General features: G+C 41.7%; 3 protein-coding genes across 18 annotated transcripts in view; 2 read left to right on the top strand and 1 right to left on the bottom strand.

Moving 5' to 3' along the window:
• Positions 1-2433: 2433 nt before the first annotated feature.
• On the top strand, positions 2434-18441 carry TCP11L2 (t-complex 11 like 2). 14 transcript variants are annotated; one of them, XM_039725375.1, is made up of 12 exons: positions 2477-2613; positions 5317-5436; positions 7515-7688; positions 7840-7917; positions 8958-9093; positions 9498-9618; positions 10349-10569; positions 11447-11583; positions 12607-12791; positions 14147-14328; positions 15028-15200; positions 15757-18441. In XM_039725375.1, exons 3-12 carry the CDS (start codon positions 7553-7555, stop codon positions 15999-16001), a joined length of 1614 nt encoding a protein of 537 aa, XP_039581309.1. In that variant the 5' UTR covers positions 2477-2613; positions 5317-5436; positions 7515-7552; the 3' UTR covers positions 16002-18441. The 14 variants fall into 14 exon arrangements, with proteins under 14 accessions (XP_039581298.1, XP_039581297.1, XP_039581308.1 ...); XM_039725365.1 differs by having other exon boundaries at positions 7840-8002; positions 8961-9093; XM_039725368.1 differs by having other exon boundaries at positions 2479-2613; positions 5314-5436; positions 7840-8002; positions 8961-9093.
• A 472-nt stretch (positions 18442-18913) lies between these two features.
• Positions 18914-19473, bottom strand: LOC120509952 (formin-like protein 5). Its single transcript, XM_039725229.1, has 2 exons — positions 19130-19473; positions 18914-19028 (listed from the first exon to the last, which is right to left on the bottom strand). Exons 1-2 carry the CDS (start codon positions 19471-19473, stop codon positions 18962-18964), a joined length of 411 nt encoding a protein of 136 aa, XP_039581163.1. The 3' UTR covers positions 18914-18961.
• Positions 19348-25040, top strand: part of POLR3B (RNA polymerase III subunit B) — a 71406-nt gene continuing 65713 nt past the window's right edge. The window contains exons 1-5 of one of the 3 annotated variants that reach the window (XM_039725422.1): positions 19348-19537; positions 21081-21113; positions 21629-21685; positions 21869-21933; positions 22298-22373. In XM_039725422.1, the coding sequence (XP_039581356.1) occupies positions 19472-19537; positions 21081-21113; positions 21629-21685; positions 21869-21933; positions 22298-22373 (297 nt within the window). In that variant the 5' untranslated portion in view covers positions 19348-19471. Of the gene's footprint in view, positions 19538-19659; positions 19679-21080; positions 21114-21628; positions 21686-21759; positions 21786-21868; positions 21934-22297; positions 22374-25040 lie in introns of those variants that run through there. The other 2 variants (XM_039725423.1, XM_039725424.1) reach the window with 2 other exon arrangements.

The raw sequence follows: 25040 nt of genomic DNA, 5'->3' as shown, positions 1-25040 counted from the left end.
AACTGACTGATGGCCGGCCAGTCCCCAAGCTGTGCCCCTGCACCAACCTTCCCGCAGTTTTATTGCTGACCATGATGCCTTATGGTATGGAATATTCCTTGGATCACTGGGGTCAGCTGTCCTGGATATGTCCTCTCCCAGCTTCTTGTGCACCTTCCTCCTGGCTGCTGAGGTGGGGTGAGATGCAGAAAAGGCTTTGACTCAGTGTAAGCACTGCTCACCAGTAACTAAAGCATCCCTGTGTTATCAACATGGTTTTCAAAACAAATCCAAAACACAGCCCCTTGCCAGACACTGGGAAGAAAATTAACTCTATCCCAGCCAAATCCAGGACATACATGCATGTGCTATATAGGACACAAGGACATTGATCTTGTTAATTGAGCAGAAGAAATTTAAAGGCTGCACAATTATTTTTCTGGCTGACATTGGGGACACCAGAAAGTGAGAAAAGAGTATCATTTCTCTGTGGAGAAAATCTCTCCGGTAGGTAATCTACTTCAAGATCCATATAGTAGCCTATTGCTTCAGTGCCTCTGGATCAGGAAAGAATTGAAACCAAAAAGAAGGGGAAGTGCTGAGTACTGCAGTGTCTAACTTATTCTTGGCTTTTGAACCCGAATCTCAAAGTATGTCCTTGGTGCCTTAGCTATATATGACAGATGTACATCTCTGATATGGTAGATAGATAAATAGATAGATAGATAGATAGATAGATAGATAGATAGAATAGATAAGATAGACAGATAGATAGAGCAAGCTGTGCACTTAAGAATGGGCTCCAAAACAGCTGGTGGGCTTGTGAGAGAATGACACTGCTATAGCTGAAAAAAAATTTGTTTTAAAGCCATCCCTTTCTGGAATCCCATCTCTTACTCCATTATTTAGGGGGACGTACTTTTAGTCTCAGATACTTTCCCCCCAGAAGTTATCTTTCATATCAGTATTTAGAAGCTACTTCACTTGGTGAGGCTGGCCCCTTTCCCTCCCTGTGCAAGCTAGGTCACTGAGCAGCACAGGTTTCCACAAGTCCACAGAGACACAAAATGGAGCCTGAAACACTGTCCGTGGTGTTTTTCAAAGTACTCTTTGTGCACTTTTAGCTGGTTAATTAATAAAAGGTATCAGCAGCCATCACAGCAAAAATTCATGTTTTCCCCATATTTCAGATGGTGTCTAAGCAAAAATTGATGTAAAAAAGAAAAATAAATTACGTCCTTGGAAGTCATAACCAGTTCTGTACAAAGTAGCCCATCTGTACATTATCACAGTCTTCTCCAAAGCCCTTTCGAACCTCTTTCAGACTGTCACTGCCATGTGACATGCACAAAGTGGAGCAAAGTAGTGCAAATATCGTTATTCAAAACATCATCTTCTTTATAGAAGCTACCGGATTAGGCCGTTGGACTTAATCCCATTTAATGGCTCTGAAGGCCGGGCTGACAGGTGCTCTGCATCGCTGCAAGCAAGTGCTGCCTCTCCAGCCGGGCACTTGGCACTTGTGTAGCCAAACTCTGTCCCCTGCTTTGAGCCCTTGATTTTATAGCAGAGGTTTATGTGACCTACAGTGTGCTTTGTTCTACCCGAATACAACATCTGTTCTGTGCAGTCCACCACGTGTGCTAAAGGTTATCTGCAGGAAGGGGAGCTCTGCCCTCATGACGGGCAAGGCTGGCGTGTTAGTGAGCTCTCGCCTCAGAGACGATTGCCGGTGTTTTGCCCTCGGTGCTTCCTGGTGGGTGAGGCAGTGGTGGCACGTAGCTTCCGTGACAGGAAGAGCTGATGACCCTGGCAGGCACTGCTGGCCCCGTGCGTGCGTGAAGCAGCCAGGGCATGAGGTCAATACAGCAATAGCCAAAGCATTTATAATGACAGTGCTGCACTGCCCCGTGCTGCGTTCCTCAGTGGGCGCTCAGCAGGCCTCCGGACACACAGCCGTGAGCCGGGCGGGTGACTAAGCTCAGCACGGGCCGAGCGGCTCCCCTGAAGCTGCGGGGGTGGCAGTGGGGAGCCAAGATGGCGCGTGGAGGGGCACCACACTACCCCCCCATATACAGGGTACGGAAACCAGGGCAGGAACGTAGTTATAGCTCCCTTTGTTATACAGTGCACAAAGGCAGGCGGCACACACGGCCTGGGGCGCTGCCCCGTCCCCTGCGGAGCACAGCCCCTTTCCCCCCCGGCTCGGGCTCCGTGGGGTCGGTGCTCCCATCCCGGGGGCGGGGCCGGGGCGGCGCCGGCCCGGGCGGACCGGGCCCTTCCGTAAACACCACCCGGCCCATCCCCCCGCACGCCGGCACGGCCCACTGCCGGCGCGGGGGAGTCCGCCGAAACTTCTTCCCGTGTCCCCGCGTATTTCCCCACGCTCAGTGCCCGGTCGCAGGCAGAATGAGGAGATGCAGACAGTTTCCACTGGCATAAGCGGAGGCAGGCCCAAGCGCCTCGGATACCTCGCCGCTGACAGGCAGGAAAAGATGCCGCACCTCCCCGCTTCCACCATCAGAGATGGACGTGCCCAGGGAAGACACTAATAGTCCGGGCTGGGTCTTTAAATCTGAGGGGGGTGAATGTGTGCGGCCCGGCGAGCGCTGCGTGAGGCGGCGAGGGGCAGCGGTGAGTGACCGGCTGGGGACAGCGGGGCAGGGCAGGGCTGCTCCGGCCGGCCAGGGGAGCTGACACGCGGCGGGGTGTCCGGGCACGCAGGGCGATGAGTCGCGGGGTGAGTCCGGGACAGTGCTGGCTCGGGAGTTGCCACCTTCCTGTGCGGTGTGGGTGTCAGGGAGGTGGTGGACTGGCCCTTCTCTCTGCTGCCCCGGAGGGGCACCCACTGCAGCAGGTGGGTTTCGCAGTTCCTGCGCTGGGTCCGTAGTTCCCTCCCTGCCCCGTGTCTCCTGGGCTTTCGCCATCCCTTGGTGTCCGCCGGGACGATCCGCCCCGACGGGCGCAGCCGCAGGGTCCCCGCTGCAGCCCCGGTCCGCAGGGCAGGGGCACCCCGAGATCGCCGCGGGGAATGGGGGCTGGGGCGCTTAGGGGCGGGCGCCCCGGCTCGCCCTCTCTGGGGCTGACAGACAGTGTTCCCTCCTTGCTTCTCCGCCGGCCTCCCTCCCCCCGGGCCTGTCCTTGGAAACGCTGTTTGTTTTGGTCGGAGGGTGCCAAACTCCTGCCTTTGCTAAGTGTTAAAAACATGGGGCCGGGGGAGGAGACAGGCAGCGAAACAGATGGAGGAAGAGGAGGAGCCGCCGGCTCCCTCGGTGTGGCTCCCCCCGCGGGGCAGGGCCGCGGGCAGGACGTCCCCGGGCTCCCCTGGGCCACGGCCCCCGGTCCCGTCCCCGACCTGTCCGGGCGGAGGTCACGGCCAAGGGCCGCGCTCGGGGCACCCGGCCGCATCTCGCCCTCGCCGAGACAGTTCTTTAAGCCTTCACGAAGAGAAGTGTCCCTTCCAAGAGCCGTGGCACTAGAAAGCTAAAGGGGAGAAAAGTCGGCTGTAAGCTGTGGAAAATGAGGCGGGAGGAAATGCAAGTAACTCTTAACAAAGGCTCTTTTCTGTTCTCATGTCGTGAGTGCTGACAGAGGTGGAGTCAGTGAAAGGGAAACTCGAGACCAAATGAGATTCAGTCGGTGCCAGCTTGAAGATAGTAAGAATGTGAACCCAGCAGAATAAACAAAGTTAAGACTTTCATAGTGGTAAAACTGGACAGAGCACTCATAAGTCTCTGTATCCATGCACACTTCCTTTGAACAAAGCAGGGCTGTGGAAAACCTTTGCTAGGAGATGGTATCTGAAGAAAATACCCAACTGTGAAACTGTCTTCCTCCCTCCTCCCCCCAGGTGCTTTGTAAAATAACTTCTAAAACAAACCTACAGAAATAAAATGTGCCTGTGTCTTCTAAAACTAACCTGATCTTGCAGTCTTGATAAGTTCTAAATCGAGTTGGGTGATGCAGTAACCAGTTAAGAACAAGATGCCTTTAAGCATCTACGTTTTTGTATTAATTTTCTTTTTACTAAAAAGAATAATCTTCACCTGTCTAAATAGGAGAAATGTGAGAATTTATTTCTTCATTGTTAAATTAGCTGGAATCTTGGGGTTGGTGTATGTAGAAGATACTTTTAGCTTGGTCTTCCAAAGAGTTTGTCCTTAAAAAACCCTACAGTATGGTACTGATTGAAATAGAGCAAATGGTGTGATGAAGCCCACTGTGATGGTGTCCAGCCTAATACAAATGTAAATGTGGGTAGTCTTTAATGCAGCAGAATAAAGCAGGTTGTAACCTCAGGCTGACCCTTTAATAGAACGGTTGGGATATTAATATGTGTATTAAAACAACAGCCTAATATGTAATAATTAATAAGTAAATTAAAAACAAAAAAACAAGATGGTATTGTTTATCCAAGATGGTGAGTTACAAAGTGATCTTGCAAGGCTGAAGGGCTTTTTGACATATTTTTATACTAATTTAAAGTTCTAAATGAACTTGGCCATTAGTTATTAATGAGAACTGTGCTATCTACAAAAATGCAAGGAAAATCAGCTCTTCCAGTGTATGCTATAAAGCAAAGACTGAGTGACTCAGTTGTCTATTGTTGTAACTAATTAGAAATGCCATTTTTGGGTTATACTTACCTTTCATATGCTCAGTGACTGTATTTTTGCCTAAGTGTTTTAGTTGGCCCCTGCAGGTTCTGCTTGTATATTCATGTATGTTTAGCTTGATGTGTTTATCTTTTAAACATAGAATTTAGCAATAATGTTCTCACTGTGCAGAGTACACCCATTCTTACTTCCTATTGTGCTTGAAGCATTCTACTAGGAAATGTATTTAGTGTGGCAAAAGATTGCAGTGTTTTTTTTGTGTGTGTCACCTCCTGTTGCAGTGTTGAAACTTCTTACTTAAATTAAGCCTTCTGGAGCACCCCACTGACAGCTCTGCTGTCTGTATGTCTGCATATACTGTGGGAGCAGGTGTAGTCTTGATACATAAAAATGCATGTGCATCTTTGAAATGCAACATTTTACATTGATCCTTTGCTGGGACTAGTGCTTAAGGACTTAATGTATACAGACTTCTAATTCTACCTTAACCGCTTGATCTTCTTGGAAATCAAGATGGGGTGGAAAATGGCAGTACTGACTCCCCTTCGTGGCTGGTTTAGTGCTTCTCTCAGAGAAGCAGAGGCTGAATTTTTATTAACATTGTCATACCTGGAGGTAAGAGGAAGTTCATGAAATGATGATGTGTAAATTGTGTGACAGTATTTGGGGTTTTAATGGTCATTTACCTTCTTCCATGTTGTTAACACCTGAACTGAAGCAGTAGACACACCGTGAATTGCTCACACTCGGCAAGCGATTTGCAAGACTTTGGGCCGCTAACTGTGAACAGCATTAATCAATCTTTTGATGGACCACGTCCTGCAGCATTAATCTTTTGGAGGTTAGTTATTTGTATGGAAATAAAGGGGTGTTATACAAGATTAAAGCCTGGAAATACAGTGTTCTTTTATTGATTTAAAAAAATTAGTTGGAGGGTAATAAAAACTTTGTAGGCTCTGTACAGTGTTACTGTATTTAAGTGAGCAGTTCAACATGAAGAACCTCAAGTATGTTCTATACCTAGTTTGTGACAACTAGTTTCTGATCATCACTAACTTTGAGATCTGTAACACAGATTTTACTTGAAGAAATAGTTTGTTTCTTCTCTAGTCTAGCATTAACTAGTGAACCATTTCTAATTGTAACTTAAATACAATTTCCAAGCCAAAATACCTGTGTTTAGTGGTTTTTTTAGGTTCTCTTGCAACGCTGTCGTTTAGCCAATACTGTTTTAAATATTTGCTTGTTAGAAATTATAAAATTGCTGGTCTAACAAGAGTTATGATGCTTAGGAACACGGGTAATGTTGCAAGTTTTGAATGTGTGACCTCTGTGTTCTCAAGTGACCTCAAGTGTCTCTTACTGGCTCCCTTAGGAACACGGGTAATGTTGCAAGTTTTGAATGTGTGACCTCTGTGTTCTAATCAAGTGTCTCTTACTGGCTCTTCCAGTACACTGATAAACTGTTAGATGTGTTCTTACTAATGTAACCAATTATTTTCACAAAAAAACCCAGTGTAAAGTATGACATCAATAAGATGCTCAAGTGCATCCTCTTTCCTCTTCGGAGAGGAGGAAGAGTAAACACACACTTAAGAAATGTCAATCATCTCAATTAACAGGGGAGTGCTCATCAGTGTAGTAGCTCATCAAGTTATAAAGGCCTATTCAGGATGAGTTGGTACCCAAAAAGTCAAATGCTTTAAGCAGTAGCTAGGTGCTGGTATAAAGAAATCTTAATTTTCGCTACCTTTTGTCTATCCCAGGACTCCACAGTGTGTTGATTCACATTAGTACAGACAAAAATCATCCTTTTATTGCTAAAAGTGTCTTTTTTCCAAATTCAGCAGTTGCAAAGTGTGGTATTCCCTGCCTACTGAAGTTGATGTGATTTAATAATAAATGAAATTATATATTAGTTAAATTTGCTGATGGAAACCATTGCTGCCTATGTCACTTCATGAAGTCCACTACAGAATGCTTCATGGCCTTAATCAGAGATGGACAGCTACTTTTGGTATCTGGGCCAAATTCCTTTGGTGGTAATTACAGTGGACTTCCAGGTTCTCATTTTAATATTATTATTATGAACATATTTTTCACTTCCTGTCATGCAGTTGTTAATCATCTGTATCACACTGTGCAGCTGTCCACATTTTCTGCAATTGCAGATTATCTGCCTGGGAGGCAGTTTCTTTACATAGACAAACACTATGAAGCACAACACTTGTCCGTGGAGGTTGTTGACTCTGCTAAATAGAATGTTAGAGCTCAGAGTTGCCATTTGACTTAAACCAGGAAACCTATCCACCTACCTTCACCCCTAGGAGGACTGGTGTTTGGGTCTGTGCCATTGTTAATCTGATTCTGAGCGCAGACTTTCAGCTACACCTTGTCAGAAATGTAATATTCTCAATTTCTTGCCTCTTCTCCCCCTGCAACTTCTGTGTTTGCTTCACAGTTATTACACTCAGTGAAGCCTGTTTGTGGAAGGAAACTCATTGCTAAACACCACTTCATCAGGTCAGGTGGGGGATGGTGGCATCACAAAATGCCTTTATGGACGTGGAAAACCACCAAAATTCTTGCAGCAAGTAGCTTCAGGGGTTCCTTTGGGTAGCCTTTCATTTTTTTAAACATTCCCAATTTAGGCACTGTCACCCACAGAATCATTAAGGTATGAAACAGCTGAAGGTACAAAGCTTTCTTACAGAACAGGTACAGTTTGTTGATAACTATATGATTCTGTGTGTCAAGCCAAATCCTTTCCTTTGCTTTTCCTGTTTAGGAAAGGCAACTACTTGATCTTCATTCACAATATAATTATAATATAATACATATATTATTATAAGTAGCTGACTTTTGAGAAACAAACAAAAGTAAGTGCTGGTTTTATGGGAATTGTGTTTGTCTTTCCAGGTCTTGTTTACTGTGTAAACAAGGTAAAGGGAATCAGAATGCCTCTCAGTGATGACCATAACAGTGACTCAGATTCTTCACGGCTCTCGGAAAGCACAGCTTCTTCCAGTGACTCAGAGTATTCCAGGCAGAGTTTTAACAGTGATTCTTCAAGCAAACCCAGCTCCCCAGCATGTAAGCCTATTTCAGCCTTACCTGCATTGTGCATGGACCAATAAGGCTAACTTACCTTGTTTCTCTTTGCTGTTATGGGTAGAACCTGGGATTCTGAATCTGTTTAAGAGTATTAACAGAGAGGCATGGCTTTCTCTCTGCTGTGAAGCAGTGCATCTCCTGTGTGTGGAACACCAGCAGCAGCTGTATCCATGGGGGTCTTCCTGTGCACTCCTTCCCTTCAGAAAGTGTAAGAAAAGTGTGTCACCATGGTCTTCCTAACCTTGACATTGGTAGCAGCCTCCCACTCAACCAGATATGCTTTTGTGCAAAGGGTGGGTTTCTTCTGTTTGATCCCTGCATGCAAAAATTAATTCTGTAACTTACAGATTTGTAATACCATACCAAGTTGCATGTAATTAATCTTTAATTCATTTTTCTTTCATAAATACTAGAATCAAACAGAAAACACACATTTGCACAAGGAGGATAATTGGAGTAATGGTAAACAAAACCTTGGTTATAATGTGGTTTCTCTGTTCTGTAAGCATTTGCAGACCATGCTTACTTCTTACATCTGTGTAAATTCTTATATTAAAACAAGCTTGTTAGTGGAGCTGCAGTTGGCAGCTGGCTCTTTGTCTTTCTTTGTTACCAGCCTTCCAAATACTAAATAAAATAATAGAATTTAAGGTTTTAGAAACTCTGGGAATTTGCCCTTGTTTTCCAGTGTAGAGTTTGTTTTGTTATTGCTGCTGACTCCTAAAATATGAGTATAACTTAAATATGAGTATAACTTCCACAGCAGACTGAAGATCTGCTGATCTTAAGTGGGGAGGCGGAGGGGGTTGCAAGTCAGTAACTTCGGAACCTTTTCAGCAGGCAATATAGCCATCTTGTGCTCAGAATTATAGTGGGCATCTGGTATCTCTTACTGCCCATGCTTTTGGTTGGGTGGCTTTGACAGAACAGTTAATAGGAAATCTGTGGAATGCAAGATCCCATTTTAAAGGAAAAAAGATATCTTAGTTCACACGTGGAAATATGAAAATGCTCGTCAAAATGTTTTGAGGCTTGTGTGGTATTTCCCCACAAACACACACACCCCTGATAAGCTGGGAGTTTCCTGAGTTGGTGTTTTAGGAAGATATAAAGACTTGGTAATCTTGGGTTGCTTCTTCCAGAGTACTGGAGTCCAGTTAGCAAGCAGTAAAATTTCTAGGTTTTAGTATATTCAATTGGACTTATCACCTACAGATATATGGCTTGAATTGATCTTGTTTGTTCCAGCAGCTAGCCCTCCCAAGGTTATCACATTTGATGAACTGATGGCAGCTACAAGGAATCTGTCAAACTGGACTCTAGCTCACGAAATTGCTGTAAATGCAAATTTTTGCATAAAACATGAAGACTACCCACAAAACAGGTAAGAGCTTGAATTTTGCAAAAAGCAGCACTGGTGTTGGAAAGAGAGGAGAAATGAATGGAGCAATCTACACTGGGACCTGAAGATCCAGAATCCAAGAAAGATGTGGTTGCAGGGCATGGTATCTGGGGAGGTGTGTTTCCCAACTAGTGATCAGTCCCATCTGAAACAGTTACAAGCATGGAATAAAAAGCAGCACTGGTGTTGGAAAGAGAGGAGAAATGAATGGAGCAATCTAGACTGTGTTTTGGGACCTGATGATCCAGCATCCAGAAAGATGTGGTTGCAGGGCATAGTGTCTGGGGAGGTGTGTTTCCCAACAAGTGATCAGTCTCATCTGAAACAGTTACAAGGATGGAAGCTGGCTGGGAGTCTTCTCAGTATCTAACTGACTTACTCCACAGCTTTGCAGGCACAGTGAAACAAATTGTACACAAGGCATTTTGGGATCATTTGGAATCGGAGCTGAATGAAGATCCTCCAGAATACAAACATGCTATCAAGCTCTTTGAGGAAATTAAGGAGGTAATGTTCTTCCTTCTCTGTATTGATTTGCTTAGCTTTAAGAGTCCCTTAATTCACTGAAGGGTCTGCTTAACTTAGCTGAGCCAGCACCTTCTGGTTTTCCTTTTATAATATGAAGCCATGATTATTCAGAACTGGAAATAGATGTCTGTTTGTAGTATATTTCTATTAACCAGGAATATGGCCACAAACAGACAGTGGCATGTTCATTCAACTTTCACTACACAGTGATCAGTTGCAAGTCACCTCTTTTCCCAAAGCTTCACATCTCTACCAGCCTGTTTCCAGAACCATACTGTGAGCTTAGGGCACGAACAGCAGTATAAACATGATTGCACCTGCCCACTTAGGCTTCATTGTTTGATTATCGCACAGGTGAGCATACAAACCTTCAATCCTGGCACAATACTAAGTCCTTCAGAACTTTAAGTCAGTAAATGTTTATTTTACAGGGTAGCCTCCCAGCTTTTGAATGGGTCTAGTTGTTGACTTGCTTTTTGTTTTATTGGTTTGAGCATTTTTGCAGAACTGTACTAGTTTGGGGTTGTTTTTTTTCCCAAACAGTCCTTTTTTCCCCACAACCTTTGATAATGTTCAGTCTTAAAATGTCTGGTTATAATCTGTCAGCTATATACACTTGACATGAATATTAAAATTTCACTCAAGTGTGCTTATTAAATGGTTTGGTCTTTATTGATAAGCTTTTTCTTTTTTCCTCCCTCTAATTTAGATTCTTCTTTCCTTCCTGACTCCTGGAGCAAACAGGATTCACAATCAAATTTGTGAAGTTCTTGATACGGATCTTATAAGACAGCAGGCAGAACACAATGCTGTTGATATTCCTGGGCTAGCTAATTATGTCATCAACACTATGGGAAAGTTGTGTGCTCCAATAAGAGACAATGACATAAAACAGTTAAAAGCAACTGACAATATTGTAGAGTTACTGAGGTTGGTATTTCAGTGTGGTTTTTGGAGAAAAAACTCCTCCCTGAAAGGGTAGTAGACAGTGGAAGGCGGGGGGCTGGGTAAAGGAAGTCTAAAGTTGTGTCAGTTTGCATAACACCTGTTCTCAAACTATAGGAGAACTTCCTGAAGCATTAAAGGGGAAGAGCTCTGACACACTGACCAGACTGTGTATCTCACTTTGTAATGAAATGAGTAGGATACCTAGATGAAACCAGGCAGCTCTGACTGTCTAAGCCAACAACTCTTGCAATAATCTGTTTCAGAAACTCTTTTTTTCTGTCTTGTTCATTCTTACAAAATGTAAGCAGCACACTTGTACTGTTTCTTCTTGAAGTGTTAATTGCATGCTTCTTCTGGAAGGCCAAACTTTGGATTTAAAAGCTCTCTAGTTAAGATCTTATTACTTGAACTTGAGTAAGACATTTGCATAACAGGGTAGAAAACAGTGCTCCTGAAATATGCTGAAATATTAAGACTAAATGGTAGTTGTTGTACTGTGTATATATATGGGGATCAAAACAGTTGGGTCAAAAGGATTGTTTCTCTGAATTCAGTCAGTGACCAAAAAGTTAAAATCTGTTAATTTAGGTTGAAATATACCCATTCACGTAGTTTTTCAAAAAGTTACAGGGCTGTTGCATTTAGTGATGCTACATCAGTCCTGTTCTTTTTAACTTAGGCCAAGCCTTGTATATACTACTCCAGATGATAGATAGCATGTCTGGTACTCTGAAATGCCAATGAAGACATTAACTTCTCCAAAATTGAAATTGAAGTGATAACGTACATGTGCTTCACTTGTGCTGGTGAAAATCAATAGACTAAATTAAACTGTGAAATTTTAAACTCCTCCTTTCAGACAAATATTCCGCGTTTTGGACCTGATGAAAGTGGATATGGCAAATTACACAATTAAAAGCCTTAGACCATACCTCTGGCATAACTTGGTGGACTATGAAAGAACAAAATTCCAGGAAATTCTTGAAGAAACACCAAGTATGTACCATGCTATATTAAATTTAAATTTATTCTTTGAAAAGAAGCCTATTTAAATACATGCTGTGAAAACTCGACAAGTTGCAGTTAACTTAGAGGAAAAGTTCAATTTCTTGTCTGTATGTAAGTAATGGGAAAATTTTTTGACAAGCAAGCTATCTCTGGATGATTGCCTAACTTGCTGTCAAGTTTGTCTGCCTATAATCTGAGGCACTTTCAGACAAACTTATATTTGCCAAATTGGATGGTGTCTGAAAAACAAACAAGTGGTGACTCCTGCTGTCTGGATGCAGAAGGCCTGCATAAGATGAGACTTTTCTCTTTTGTGTGCAACTGTTCTGTTGTTAGTGTGAAGTAAACATGTAAAACCAGTTAGTGCGCCTGAAAGCTGGAAGGGCTAATATCTATTTTTTTAATCAACAAAAAGTAGGCCCTGACCAAAATTTCTTAGATGATGCAAAGTCAACTTCATCCAGTATTGCATGTTTTGTGTGATTTGGTTAAACAGTGTTCAGAAATGTATCCTCCAAGAAGAATAAGTAAGTGTGCTAGCATCTGGAGCAGGGGCTTCTAAAATGGGAGCCCTGAGCCACTGATAGGGCCTGCAGTGTTCATTTCTGCAGCCTGAGAAAAACTCTACCAGAACAAATCAAATATTTTAATCTTCCTTCACCTCTACTTTTTACTCTTATGCCCTATCCAATAAGTGGCCTCTCCGAAAAAGGGAAAACAATCCTTTGGGAACTCAAACTTTGAGACTTCTATTACCTAAAAATCCTGTCTGAAGTCTTAACAATTTGTGGCTGGGTTTGTACAAACCAGGTAGAATTTACCAGTGGAAGATTGAAGATGATCAGTGGAAAAAAGTGAGTGAGAGAATTACCATTTGTGAAGACTCAGCTGTCCACTATATTTAAGTCTTCAGAAGTTGATTTCTCTTCTGTATGCAAATCTTTTTTTCCTCAAGATAGTGCTCATTTTGTTGAAGGCATGCAGTAAATCTGTGCTATTTGCAATGTTTAGGTGCCCTGAATCTCACAACAGAATGGATAAAGGAATCAATAGAAGATGAATTGTCATCTATTTCTGATGAGTCTTCATCCCCTGGTGCTGATGGTAGTTCAAAACCAATTATTAGTCCTACACTGGTGCTAAACAATGGCTACTTGAAACTGTTACAGTGGGATTATTGCAAAACAATTCCAGAGGTAAGAAATATGTTTTGGTGTCTTCAGATTACCAGCTATATTAAATCATTGATGTGATACAATAATCCTGTTATTGATGATAGTAAGTGAATGCTCTTTTGCATTCCTTAAATTTCTGCACAGTAAATCTGAAATTTGGAGATTATATTCTAGTCCAGATTCTGAAATTTTAGATGGGCAAGTCAACAACCAGAAAAGAACAAGGTAAAGGTTGTTCTCCCTCTTTCCAATCATAGCTCACCACCTCTGCCCTAAGAGCAGTCTTGGCTGTGGTCAAAGGCTGGGCCTTGTACTGTACTTGACTTTTTCTATCTTTAAAAGAACTGACTGCAGCACTCTGTTTGCCTAACAGCAGCAGGAATTGGTGGGATTGCTCCTCAGAACAGAATCAGTAAAAAACTTGAGTTCTCTAAAGTAGGTATTTTTCCTTTCAGAGTAAACTATTGCTTCATGACTCAGTGTTCCGTTTTTCCCTCCTATTCCTGATTACTGACCTATGCAACTTCCCATAAAGCCAGTGGGAAATTTGTCACCAGCCAGGGCTAAAATTTGCATTTCCAGAGGGCCTTAGCTACATGTACAATGGCCTGGCAGAGAATTTGTTAAATACATGGGCATGCTCTTGGTGTTCTCAGTGAGTGGACAGAAGGGAAACCACTTTCTTACCTTTCTTTCTTAGACCTTTTGATTAAGATCTAAATACAGATGTTCTCTGGTAGGTCTAGCTTGCCATACTATGAAATGGCTAGCAACTGCAGTTGGATGTTAATGCCCCTGTGCTGCTCAGGATGAACTCTTTGTAACCTAAAATGAACTCCAGCTACATCTTGCTGTGGGGATTATTTATGTTCTTGGTATGATCAGCTGGCTTTTTGCCTGGAGCGGGTTATGTATCACTTGCAGAACCTGCTCTGGTGGTTGAATTGGTGGTTGTCAGGCACAGTTGTTCGTTATTATCCATCAGTTACAAATATTGGCATTTTTTCAAAAGACACCCAAATCCAGAAGACTGTTCTGTCTGTTGGTTAGTCATTACAATGTCCTCTGGATCCTCTGAGCATTCCATGTCGTGGGCTGAATTGTTGGTTACCGATTTGTCAGCAGTGATGAGGAATAAGGTGCAATGTCCTCAGTTTCCTCATTACTTTTCTTCCCGCCACAGGTTTACTTCTGGTACTTGTACATAATACCACTTCATATTATGCCACATATTTAGGGTATTTTATTGCTGTCTCCTCTGGGTTTGCATATTTGTGATTAAAAATAGTAGTGCTTCATGACTGCATCCTAGATCTGTCCTTTTCCTGTCTCCCTCCCTCCTTATTCCTAAATTAGTATTATTGTTTCAATTCTAGACTCTAATAACAGATGAAGTCCGTCTTCAGGAGTTGAGAGAAAAGCTCAATCAATTAAAAGTCATAGCTTGTGTTTCTCTCATAACAAACAACATGGTGGGTGCAGCAATTGTAGATATGCCTGATTTTCCTGACCAGCTGAAAAGAATCTCCCTTCCTCTTCTTGAAGGCATGAATAAGAAGTAAGATCTTTTTTTTTTTACTCCTTTATAAAACTGTTTTTTGGACAGTAAATAATTGGAAACAATTCTAGAGTCATAACTGGTGCTTGTTATTAATAGGAATATACCGAATTTTAATAATTTATGTATTCTCTTTATGATACAAGGCCACTATATGTTAGACACTTGTTTTCAAAAGTAGATTTTAATGAAATCTTAGTCTTGATGTTAATGTACAAATTTTGGAACCCAGCAGTGAAGTTCCTTCATACACTCCTAATACTGGAGATATTGTGGCAGTACATTCACTAAATCCTCTTGGGAGTTGTTTCAAACTTGTAGGTAGTTCAGGTTGCTTGGCTGCCTGTTTCTTTGGCTGCTTGACAAGTCTGATGTCTGTGACTGTCTTTTAAAAGAATTTTCTACCCTTGTTTATTCTCATTAAATGCTATGCAGGTGGCCCACAAAAACACCTAGGCATAAGGATAAAGTGAATTGGTGTCACTGCTGCACACGTGAAATTACTTTTCCCATTTGAATCACAGCTAGGTCTTTATTTTTTCTTCCACATAGAAATTTTCCTGTTTATGTAGATTTGTATAAATCCGCAGCAAAAGATAACTTTTCAAAATTCTCATTGCAGAGTCCAGGCTGAAAATAAAAGGGAAAGGAGACAACCTACAGAAACTGCAGAATGTAATGCTTTTCTTTTTCTTCCAGAAATTTTGACTTGAAGGAGGCTCTGAATGCTATTGGCATCCAGATTTGCAGCATAGTGAACAAGTCTCTAAGTGAAAGAGGTCTTCCCACTCTTACTGAAGAAATGCAGAGCAATTTAATGGGTCAAATCGCTCATATTGTTGAGAAGAATAATCCTGTCTCTTCCTTGATTGGTTAGTAAGAGACTACCTAATTGTCATATTGTATGTGTCTGTTTATAAACTTCCAGCAAGCTTAATAAGCTGTCTCATTATCTTCTAAAAGTATTTTCTTACTGCAGTAAAATACTGGCTCAACTAAATTAAGGATATGGTGTTTAGTAGGAAATGGTGTTCTGGGTATGTTGCAGAGCATAGTTAGTCACAGCTGGAAATAATTGTAAAAGTGCATGTAGAGACAAGCCTAGGCAGCCTAGTATTTCGGAGAAGAATTTAGATAAAATGAATGTTTAGTCTTCTTTCTGTCCATCCTGGGTTTAAACCTACTGTGTTTTTTTTCTTTCCTTTGAGTCTACTTCATATTTGTTAATGTAACTTGTTGCAGTAGGTTTATGCTGTGTCCACCTTGCAGTAGCCAAATTTAAGAAGCTTACAGTATTGTTTCCCATTCCAAAGCAATCTTGAGAAAGAGTTGTTGCTTACACTGTTGGTTTTCAGGGTACTTAAAAAGTGACTGTGGCATCACCTTGGGTTTACATTTGTTCTGAGCATATTTTATATTCCATTTCAGACAAGCGAATCCAGCTCTTCATGAGAAGCTTGCTTGCTCTTCCAAGTTTTCAGAAGTGTATGCCTGCTATGCCAGGAGGCCTTTCTGTGATTCAGACAGAGATAGAGTTTCTGGGATCTCAGTATGCAAGCATTGTAAACTTCAATAAAAAAGTGTATGGACCATTCTATGCAAATATACTTAGAAAACTGCTTTTTCCTGAGGCAGCAATGGAGAAAACAGAAGCAGAAACATCGAGCAATTAAAAAATGTACCCTTTTTTAATCTTCCAAGACAGTGGGGAAGTCACATCTCTAAGAACAGCCTACTCCAATGACTGTTGATGGGGAAAGGTCTTGTTAAATGTATACAGATGGTTTCGGAAATTCACTGTAAAGAAATTAATGTCAAGGTCATATATATATATTTTAATAGAAAAATATTTGTTTAATGGATTGTCACTTGTAATAGCCAGTGAATTACTAATTTCCATACCAAGCATTTATTATGACTTGTAGTGGGAAAGAGCTGGCAATGTACTTACTGTTTTGCCACCATCAAAACAATGTTATTTTTAAACTCAAATATATTTACATATAGCAATGCATATTGGGAAATGACAAAACTGTAGATAAAATGTACTATGCTTACATTGTATTTTTGTAGAGTAACATCTCAGACAACAGTTATGTTTCTGAGAATACTTTGAAGAAGACAGTATGGCATAACTGCTTTAATAGCCAAACCCAGGTTCATACCAGGCCAAGTGCAGATACTTGTGCAATTACTGGACCCAGAACTTTGCCTCTGTTACATTAAGGAATGCCAGTGTTACAAGCTGTTTGCAGGATAGCTGTTACAGAAGCAGCGTGCACCACTTCCAGTATGAATCACTCAGAACTTCTCAACTCTACTTGAGATTAACCATAAACACCTGAGAAACATGATGTTGGAGGTGGAGTAAATTTCTGTATATAATTAATGTGTTTATAAGCATTTTGTTTATTCAGTGGAGGTCATACAGAATTTTTAATATGTGTATGTATTGAACTTTGATCTTAATGGATGGGTATTAAGTATTTTTAAGTTGGGTCTTTCTAACCTTTATTCCCAAAAGCACTTAACCCTGACCTTACAGTGTACTACAGAAGAACTGCCCCTTTCATGCCCTTATCCAACAGAATGTAAATTTTTCACAGAATATTCTTAGATCTGAAAGCAAGAACCTGAGTAATTAGTAATTTTTGAAAATATTATTGTATTCACTTTTTTATGGAGTGTGTGAGAAATGCTCCTGTTTTCCTCAAATTTCTTTGGACTGTGCCCCAATATTTAGTTCCCATTTAAGGCATTGGGAATCTTGCATACAGAAAATGAATGGGATTGAAATAGAGAAATGTGGAAGTGAACTTCTTTAAGTTTACACAGGCTTTATCTTGCATATTTCAGATTACTGGGATTAGATAGTGCTGGAGTACATATTATAGACGTGTTCTTGTCTATGAAACTGATGATTTACTTGAAAATTATATTTTAATATATTACCATATAATACTCCTTTTAAGATGTCATATATGGAAAACCTTGGTGTGGTACAAGTTAGAGCTTGTTTTTAATATTTTATATTACAATCTATTTTTTATGAAGAGACAAAAATAACCTGTAAAAGCGTAATGTGTCACACAAATTGTTTATGTACATTACTGTGTCTATCATAAAGGTCTAAAAAACCTGGGCATTATTAGCACTGTGGTTTTGTAGTCCATTTCTACAGGAATGTGTACCCTTTATAGCAAAGGAAATTACTTCTATTCAGTTTTTCAGTGTCCAAGGTCTTTGGTCACATGTAAATGTTAAGGAAAACTTTCTTCAAAATGCCTTTTTTAGAGAAATTTCTCTAGCACTTGTCTTCTGTCCCCTGTGAAAACATTGCATAAAATAAAGATGAATACATATTTTAAAGGGAACTGTTTCCTGGAAAACCTAGGAGAAAGGAACTCTTAGATTATCATAACTGTGCCACTAGGTAAGCCAGGCTTGTTCAGATGAATATGAAATTTTGGTAGGCAATTCAAAATCATTAAGAGAGGAATGCATTTCAAAAACAGCTAGAGGGAATGAATCTTAGTGATTTGCTACAATTTTAGAAATACCTACATGATTTTGAACTTCAGCCAAAAGAGGATTTTATGAACTTTTGAAGGTGATTGCTAATATGATTATGAACTTTTAATTGTAATATTTTATATACATTATATTGTACAAATAAACATCAAACTTCAGCTCTTTAATGAGCTGGAACAACTGTCATACTCTTTTTTACCAGTAAATACTCAAAGCATAGCATTTATGGGGGGGTGGGGATTAAGGTGACTTGCGAAGGGCATTTTATAGCATGGCCTGTGTTTCAAGTGAGTGTTTAATATGTTTTAATTTAATGTTTCAAACAGGGACATTGCTTCTGTCTAATGTCATGTGTTGCATGCTATTTATGCTACTGTGCCTGAAATGCACTTGCCTCTACTCAGAAGTTGTCCTTGTGAAACAAGATGCCATTCTGTAGCAGCTTTGTTAAAAATCAAGTATTTGAGGGTTTGTATGCATTAAATTTTGTTTGTGATACCAGCAGTGGTGAAAAGTCATTTACACAAGCATTGTTAAATGCAACAGATTGTTAAATGCCAAAGATAAATGACTCCAGTAATATTCTGTTGTGACTGTTTTTCTGTTACTTCTCAGAAGCAGCTCCAGTGTAGAGTAGTGACTTTAACCCAGCTGTACAGCTAATGTTCCAAACAGTTGCCTGCTTAAATCTGACTACTTGGATGAAGGATGTATTGGGTTTGCCTGGCAGAGTTGGAGGGGGAGTGGACTGCAGGGGTGACTCCTGTGAGAAACTGCTCCAAGCTCTCCCCTTTGCCCGACAGAGGCCTGGCATGGATTAAACATGGATTGCCACGTATTAAACAAATTCTCTACTGCCTGTGCGCTTCAGGCAGGAAAGCAAATGGAAGGAGTCTGAAATGTTACTCCTCTTCAGGGTAGGGGCCTTAGTGTCCAGGATGGAGCCCAGACCCACCCCCGGGAATGTACTCATGTGGAACCTGAGCCAGGGCCGACGTCTGTACACTCTTTTAGAACTTACTTACAAATTATTATATTTACATATATATACCTCAAAATCTTACTGCCACGGGAATCTGCAGAGATCACTAGTGCTTCTCATTTAATCTTGAACTGGCGCAGATGAGTAGCTCCAAATCTGCGATTTTGCTGCCTCTGTACCACCGACCCTTGTAAAGGAGAACAAATAAATTTGTAGGTGATTCAGCTACAGCATTCAATAATAATAACAGTAATAATAATAACGCTAAAAGCTGGTGCCCCGCGTTACTTTACAAGCTGAAAACTGCAGGAAAGCCGTTTAAAGCCCAAGTGCTCCGTGTCCCTGCCGCCTCCCGGCTGCGCCGGCGGGGAGCGGTGACCGACTCGGGGATGCGGGGGGGACCCGCGGGCGCTGCCAGCTCCGCGGTGCCCCGGCGGGGCGGGCTGCAGGCTGAGGGAAGGCCGGGCTGCAGGCAGAGGGAAGGCCGGGCTGCCGGCAGGGGGAAGGCCGGGCTGCCGGGGCCTGGCTGCGCTCGGCGGCGCCCGGGCTGCGCGGGGCCGGAACCTTCGGGCGCCGCGCTGGAGCGCGGGGGGACGCGCCGTGCTGCAGCGCCGCGGTGCGCGGCCGGCCATGGAGGCGCTGGGGCTCGGCGCGCTCACCCCGGAGCAGGCGGCGGCCCCGGTCAACACGGTGGAGGTCAGCGGGGCGAGGGGCAAGGGCCGGGAGCGCCTCGGGCTCTCCTGGAGTGTGGCCGGGCTCACCCGAGCTGGGGTGGGGTGGAAGGAGTCTTCTGCTGGCGCACACGTGGAGTCCCCCCTGCCTGTGATGCGCCGCTCGGTTTGTGTGTGTGTTTGTCTGTGTGTGTGTGTTTGTTTGTGTGTGTTTGTGTGTGTGTTTGTCTCTGTGTGTTTGTGTGTGTTTGTGTGTGTTTATCTGTGTGTGTGGGCTGGGGGCTGTGTGCTCCGAGCGCCCCTGGGCAGCCGCCCGTGGAGCCGGGCTCGGCCTCCTGAGGCGCCGTCCCGGCCCTCGCAGTGCCCGTCCCGGCCGTGCCCCCCGGGCGCTCCGGCCCTCGCAGCCCCTGTCCTCGCCCCCCGGCACGGCACGGCCCGGCCCGGCCCGCTGCCCCGTGCCCCTGCCAGCCTGGCCTTGCAGGATTTACTCCAGATTAAAATCATTAGGGTCTTCCTTAGGTCATCAGTTTGATTGCATTACTGTTTAACAGATTAACCCCCTTTTTTAGACGTAACATTAAAACCTGAAATCAGCCACTCTTCAGCTTTGCAGTCTGTGAACGCTGCTGCACATAAACCACGAAGGACCAGTATTAAAAGCCACCGTACTGCATGTGTTTGTTTTTACTTCACCGGCTTTGCCATGGTTAGATGTTAGATTGGGATCACAAGCAAGATTAGTAGATTAACAAACAGCAGCAGTGGAGGCTGAAAGCCAAGAGCACCATCAGCATTTCTGTGGATAGAAGAAAACAAACAACTTTCTGCAGGTTTTTTGGTTACTAATTTTGTAGTATTTTTAAATGGTAGTAGATGGAGAAGCATACGAGGGCTGGGAGCGCTCTTCCTAATAAAAGAATTTTGTCTCCAGCCAAAGACATAGGCAAGTTTTTTTGCACTGCCATGGTGGGAGAAAGTGGGGCTGAGATAAAGAGATGTTCCCTGTGCTCCTCAAAGATTAGAAATAGGGGAAAGTTTGTAGGAACCTTGATATACTTAGCACTTGCAGTACTTTTGCTAAATCTGTGTAGGATTTAGAGTCCTGATAAGTGTTACAGAGACAGAACACATACAGGTTCTTGCATGTGTTTTGTAAAGTAAAAGTTGTAGGAAATCTTCCCTTTCTAGGAATATAATTTACAGTGTTAACAGAACATATCCAAAAAAAAATGTTAGTTGATCATAAATGAGGACATGGTGTTAAGGAATTGTCTCAGAAAAATGTATTTTCACATAAGCTGCTCTTAGGAAAGGCAGTGTGCCTTTGCATGCTGAGGAAATACTGCATGTATGGTTTACTGAGATGCTCCAGGTAATTTTAATCCATCTCTGTTGGCTTTAGACAGTTGTTTTTTGTTTTTTAGGTTTTTTTTCCAAATGGATCTGATTTAAAATAATGTTATTGTTCAAAAAACAATAATAACAATAAAACATGCAGACAAAAAGCTCAGGCATGTTAGATATTTGGCTACTCCTTGAAATGATGTTTCAAACTGTTTTGTTTTCAGGAAAAATGGAGACTTCTTCCAGCATTTCTAAAGGTTAGTGCTACACACTCATTTCATGGTGTGAATATTTCATCTCCTTTCTAACTTTACATTCCCTTCTTCTGGCTTTTACTGTTTCCCAGAATACCTGTTCTCACTCCTGTGGATTTTGCCTTTTGTTTTAGTTCCTTGCAGTTATCAATAGACTTGCTCCATAGATTGTCTTCTTGATTAATTTACAAATTATTTTGTGGTGACATCCTAGAGTTCTGCATTTTGTTGTGGTTATTCTCAATCCATTCTGTATGTATGTAATGTTGCCAGATTATTTTCCTGTTTTACTGGCTCTTGGAGACCCTATCCATGCTCTTTATATGACAGCTCCAGTGTAAGCTTGGAAATGTAGTGGAGAACCAGAATGAGCAGCCAGCCACTTCCCAGAAGTTTGTCAGCTGAAAGAATTTAGCACAGTTACCAAAACCAGTCATAAATGCTTATCTCTTAATTTCTGTCTTGTGTGATTAACGTTACTGAAGCTGATTTTATTTGCTGTGTGCATTATTTTTCAGGTGAAAGGACTGGTGAAGCAGCACATAGACTCATTCAACTATTTCATCAATGTCGAGGTAGGCTCTCCTGGGCTGGGGGAAAGTGGCTCTTAGCACTCAGAAAAGGCCATGGATCCATTCTGTTATAGACTCATTCAACTATTTCATCAATGTCGAGGTAGGCTCTCCTGGGCTGGGGGGAGAGTGGCTCGTAGCACTGAGAAAAGGCCATGGATCCATTCTGTTCTTTTTCTCCTCCAGATAAAGAAAATCATGAAGGCCAATGAAAAAGTCACAAGTGATGCTGACCCAATGTGGTACCTGAAGTAAGCATGAGATGATTTCCATATCAGTAGCAGCATGAGTACTATCTCATGGGTTTGTTATCAGCTGTAAAGTGTTTGTAACCACTTGTTTAGGCATAAATCAAGAGGGCGTTTTCTGTGACTTACCTCTTACTTTATGCAATGAAAGATGGGAAGATTTAAAGGTTTACTGCACATGCAGGCTAAACTTTTATTATTTGACCACAACTCAAATACAATGAGTTACTTTGAGAAGAACGATTGCTCATTATTAATCAACTTGTGTTTATCACGTAATTTCATTTTTCAGTGTATGTAAAATTTGCTTTCTTCAGGTTGCCTGAAAAATATTTGCCTCATTGCTTATTTTGAAATTGTATTGCAGGTACCTCAATATCTATGTGGGTACTCCAGATGTGGAAGAAAGCTTCAATGTGACACGACCTGTATCACCTCATGAGGTATTAATGTTTGCATCTACCTTGTTGAGTTTTTTTTTTATCTTGGGAATGTCTGGGATAATAGTTGCATGTAATTTTGAGTATGTGAGTGTTACCTTAGGTAGTGCATTGCATTCCACCAGCACTGTAAAAAGCTTCAGAACTTAAACATCATTGAATAAAACTTTTTAATTTTTTTAAAATTGTTGAGATTTTTTTTTTGCTGTATTCAGTGTTTTGTGTTAGCTTAATATGAGTGGGTTTTCATGAAAGTAGTGAAAAGTACTTCTCTTGCTTCATCTTACGGCTCTCCTCATGACAGAGCTGAAGTCCTCATGCCATAATGTAAGGTGCTTTGATATTCTTATTTACTTCTTTTTAATATTAGCCTTGCTACTGTCTGCACCATAGGTCACTTCAGTCTCTGTTTCCTTTCCAGTCTTTGGGAACTTGTATCTGATTTTTTTGCTCATATTTTTAATGTCTGATTCAGAAAGCAAACATGGAAATTTTAAGCAGAAACAGATGGAAACTGTTAAAATTATAAGAAGCTGCAGAAGAACATTATCCTTCTGGAGGGTATATTTAATTTCATTGCAGTGCTGTAGGCATGTAGGTTAACAATTGGATTGTGTATTTCTGGAATAAAGATGTATGTTGGAGGACATCCTGCTGTGACTGAAATCAGAGTCTCTTGGTTTTGACCAACAGGATACAAGGTAGTTTCTATAGGTATGAGAAACCCATAAGCTAGCATAAGCTTTGAACTTTTTAGGATTGCTTTCATGTATCTAGAGCCATCCAGTTCTCTTCAAAGTGCTCAGGAACACAGTATTTCTCTCCTGCTACTGTGCTTTGAGATTTATACCACTGCAACAGAGGTAGTGACCACTTCTTTTTGGTCTCTGGAGGGGGAACTGAGCTTGGAGTTTGCACTTATTTACCTGCATGCAGCTGGTTGTCAACCTCATAACTCAGTTAATATATCTGATGCTTTTTTCCTTGCTGTATCCACTTGATACTTGAAATATGTTTTTTGTCATCCAATCTAGACTATAATGAAATACATTCTGTGCTTTGGAGAAATCAGCTGTGCTGCTTGGGCATGGCCACTTTCTGTCTCAAGTGGCCTGACTCAAATCTCATTTGGTTTGATGGAAAGCTTTAAAATAAAGCCAATAACTCAGCCAGGTGTAATATATGATAGTTGCTGCATCTCACAAATGTATAGCTAATGTTTAGTCAGTAGATGTGAGCATGCACAAAATGCAACAGGAAACATTTCTTTCATATTAATTAAATTGCATGCAAAAAAATTGTTTGTGTCCAACAACTCATATTCAAGAATTCAGGTATTAATATGCTTTCTTACTGTATAGCTAAAGTGACTGTATATACAGAGGAAGGCAAAATAAATGCTTATAGAGCATATTGACCTTGAGTTTAGAGTGAGATACTCTTGTATCTCATATATTCTCATTGATGCTTAATGCTAGTCCATAATTTCTCTTTATTTTCAGTGTGCTGTATACAAATGGAGGCCACAGTTGTTTTCTTAAATAGGATGGTGCTCAGGTCAAGCCTGGGTGCCTTAAAATGAAAAAAAGCATTAGATAGTTAGGAGTCTGCTGTTGTATTTCTCTATTGAAAGCTCATAAAATTCCTTCCCAAACCACCTAAAATCATTAGATTTTTGTGAGGGTCTGAGTGTATATCAAGTCATGCTTGTTTTTTACTTCCAGGTGTCTATAGTAAGAAGTTACCTCCAGAAAGGTGATACAAAAATACACATGCTGGAATATTACACTGTAACTTGTATTTTGTATCTGTGACCTATGTTAAAAAAGCACACACAGAGAATCCCAAGGCATTTTTCCCTCAAGTAGTACTAAAGAGGCTGTCTAACTTTCTTTTTGCTCCAGTCTTTATGTGAGTTTCATGATCTATTCATACAGATGGATTTAAAGTAATTAGGATATGGAAATATTCTCAGTTACTTTTCAATTGGAGGTAGTTGCTGGGAGCAGAATGGTACCTAGTTTCCTGCAAGGCATGGCTTGAAAGCTGCTGGTGTATATCAGTATTTTATTACTGGAGAAGAGGTTTACTGTGTAGTGTGGAGGGAGGAGAAGCATCCACTTTGGAATGATTCTCGAAGGCCTGTTTTTCCCTAGAGCTGCATCTTCAATACACAGCATCATCTTAATTGCCTTTTGTTAGTACATAATCAACAAACTGAAAGACTGCAGAAGTATAAATGTGCAAGTCTGGCTGCTGTTGAGCCTGTAATCCTGAAGCTGAAAGGTAAAGCATGCTCAGTGAGGTCATGAATGACCTGCTGTGAGTTGTTCTCTTGTGTTCAGCAGATGCAATCAGGCCTGTCTTGCATGAAGAGACGCAATACCTTAAGGGCTGGCAGCATCTTAGAGGGAGGCTGGGGAGAGCAGACCAGAGAGATTGGATTAGAAATGATTGAGCCTTGAGGTATCTAATGCCCTAGATATGTTTATTCTGCTTCTCTTGGTCCCCAAGGAATTTGCAGACAAATTCTGGGAATCTTTGCAGGAAGTGATTCTGTAGTGAGCCTTCTGTAAGTCATCATTAGAAATGTACCATACAGTGAGGTTTGCTCATTCTGATAAGGTAATGGTGTCTCTCTCAATCTTGTGCCTTTCCATTTTGTCAAAC

This window comes from Passer montanus, unplaced genomic scaffold, assembly GCF_014805655.1.
Source record: "Passer montanus isolate IOZ18808 unplaced genomic scaffold, ASM1480565v1 scaffold55, whole genome shotgun sequence".
Classification (NCBI taxonomy): Eukaryota; Metazoa; Chordata; class Aves; order Passeriformes; family Passeridae; genus Passer; species Passer montanus.
Note: the sequence above shows the minus strand (reverse complement) of the source record. Positions and strands in the feature narration are given on the sequence as shown.

Bases quoted from the DNA above. Each gene is read 5' to 3' on its own strand.
- TCP11L2 (XM_039725363.1), top strand. From the start codon at position 2,568: ATGTGTGCGGCCCGGCGAGCGCTGCGTGAGGCGGCGAGGGGCAGCG. The intron at 7,689-7,839 runs GTAAGCCTATTT...GCTGTGAAGCAG, and splicing joins CAAACCCAGCTCCCCAGCAT to TGCATCTCCTGTGTGTGGAA. The intron at 14,329-15,027 runs GTAAGATCTTTT...TTTTTCTTCCAG, and splicing joins CTTGAAGGCATGAATAAGAA to AAATTTTGACTTGAAGGAGG.
- LOC120509952 (XM_039725229.1), bottom strand. From the start codon at position 19,473: ATGGCCGGCCGCGCACCGCGGCGCTGCAGCACGGCGCGTCCCCCCGCG. The intron at 19,029-19,129 runs GTAACGCGGGGC...CTCCTTTACAAG, and splicing joins TGCAGTTTTCAGCTTGTAAA to GGTCGGTGGTACAGAGGCAG.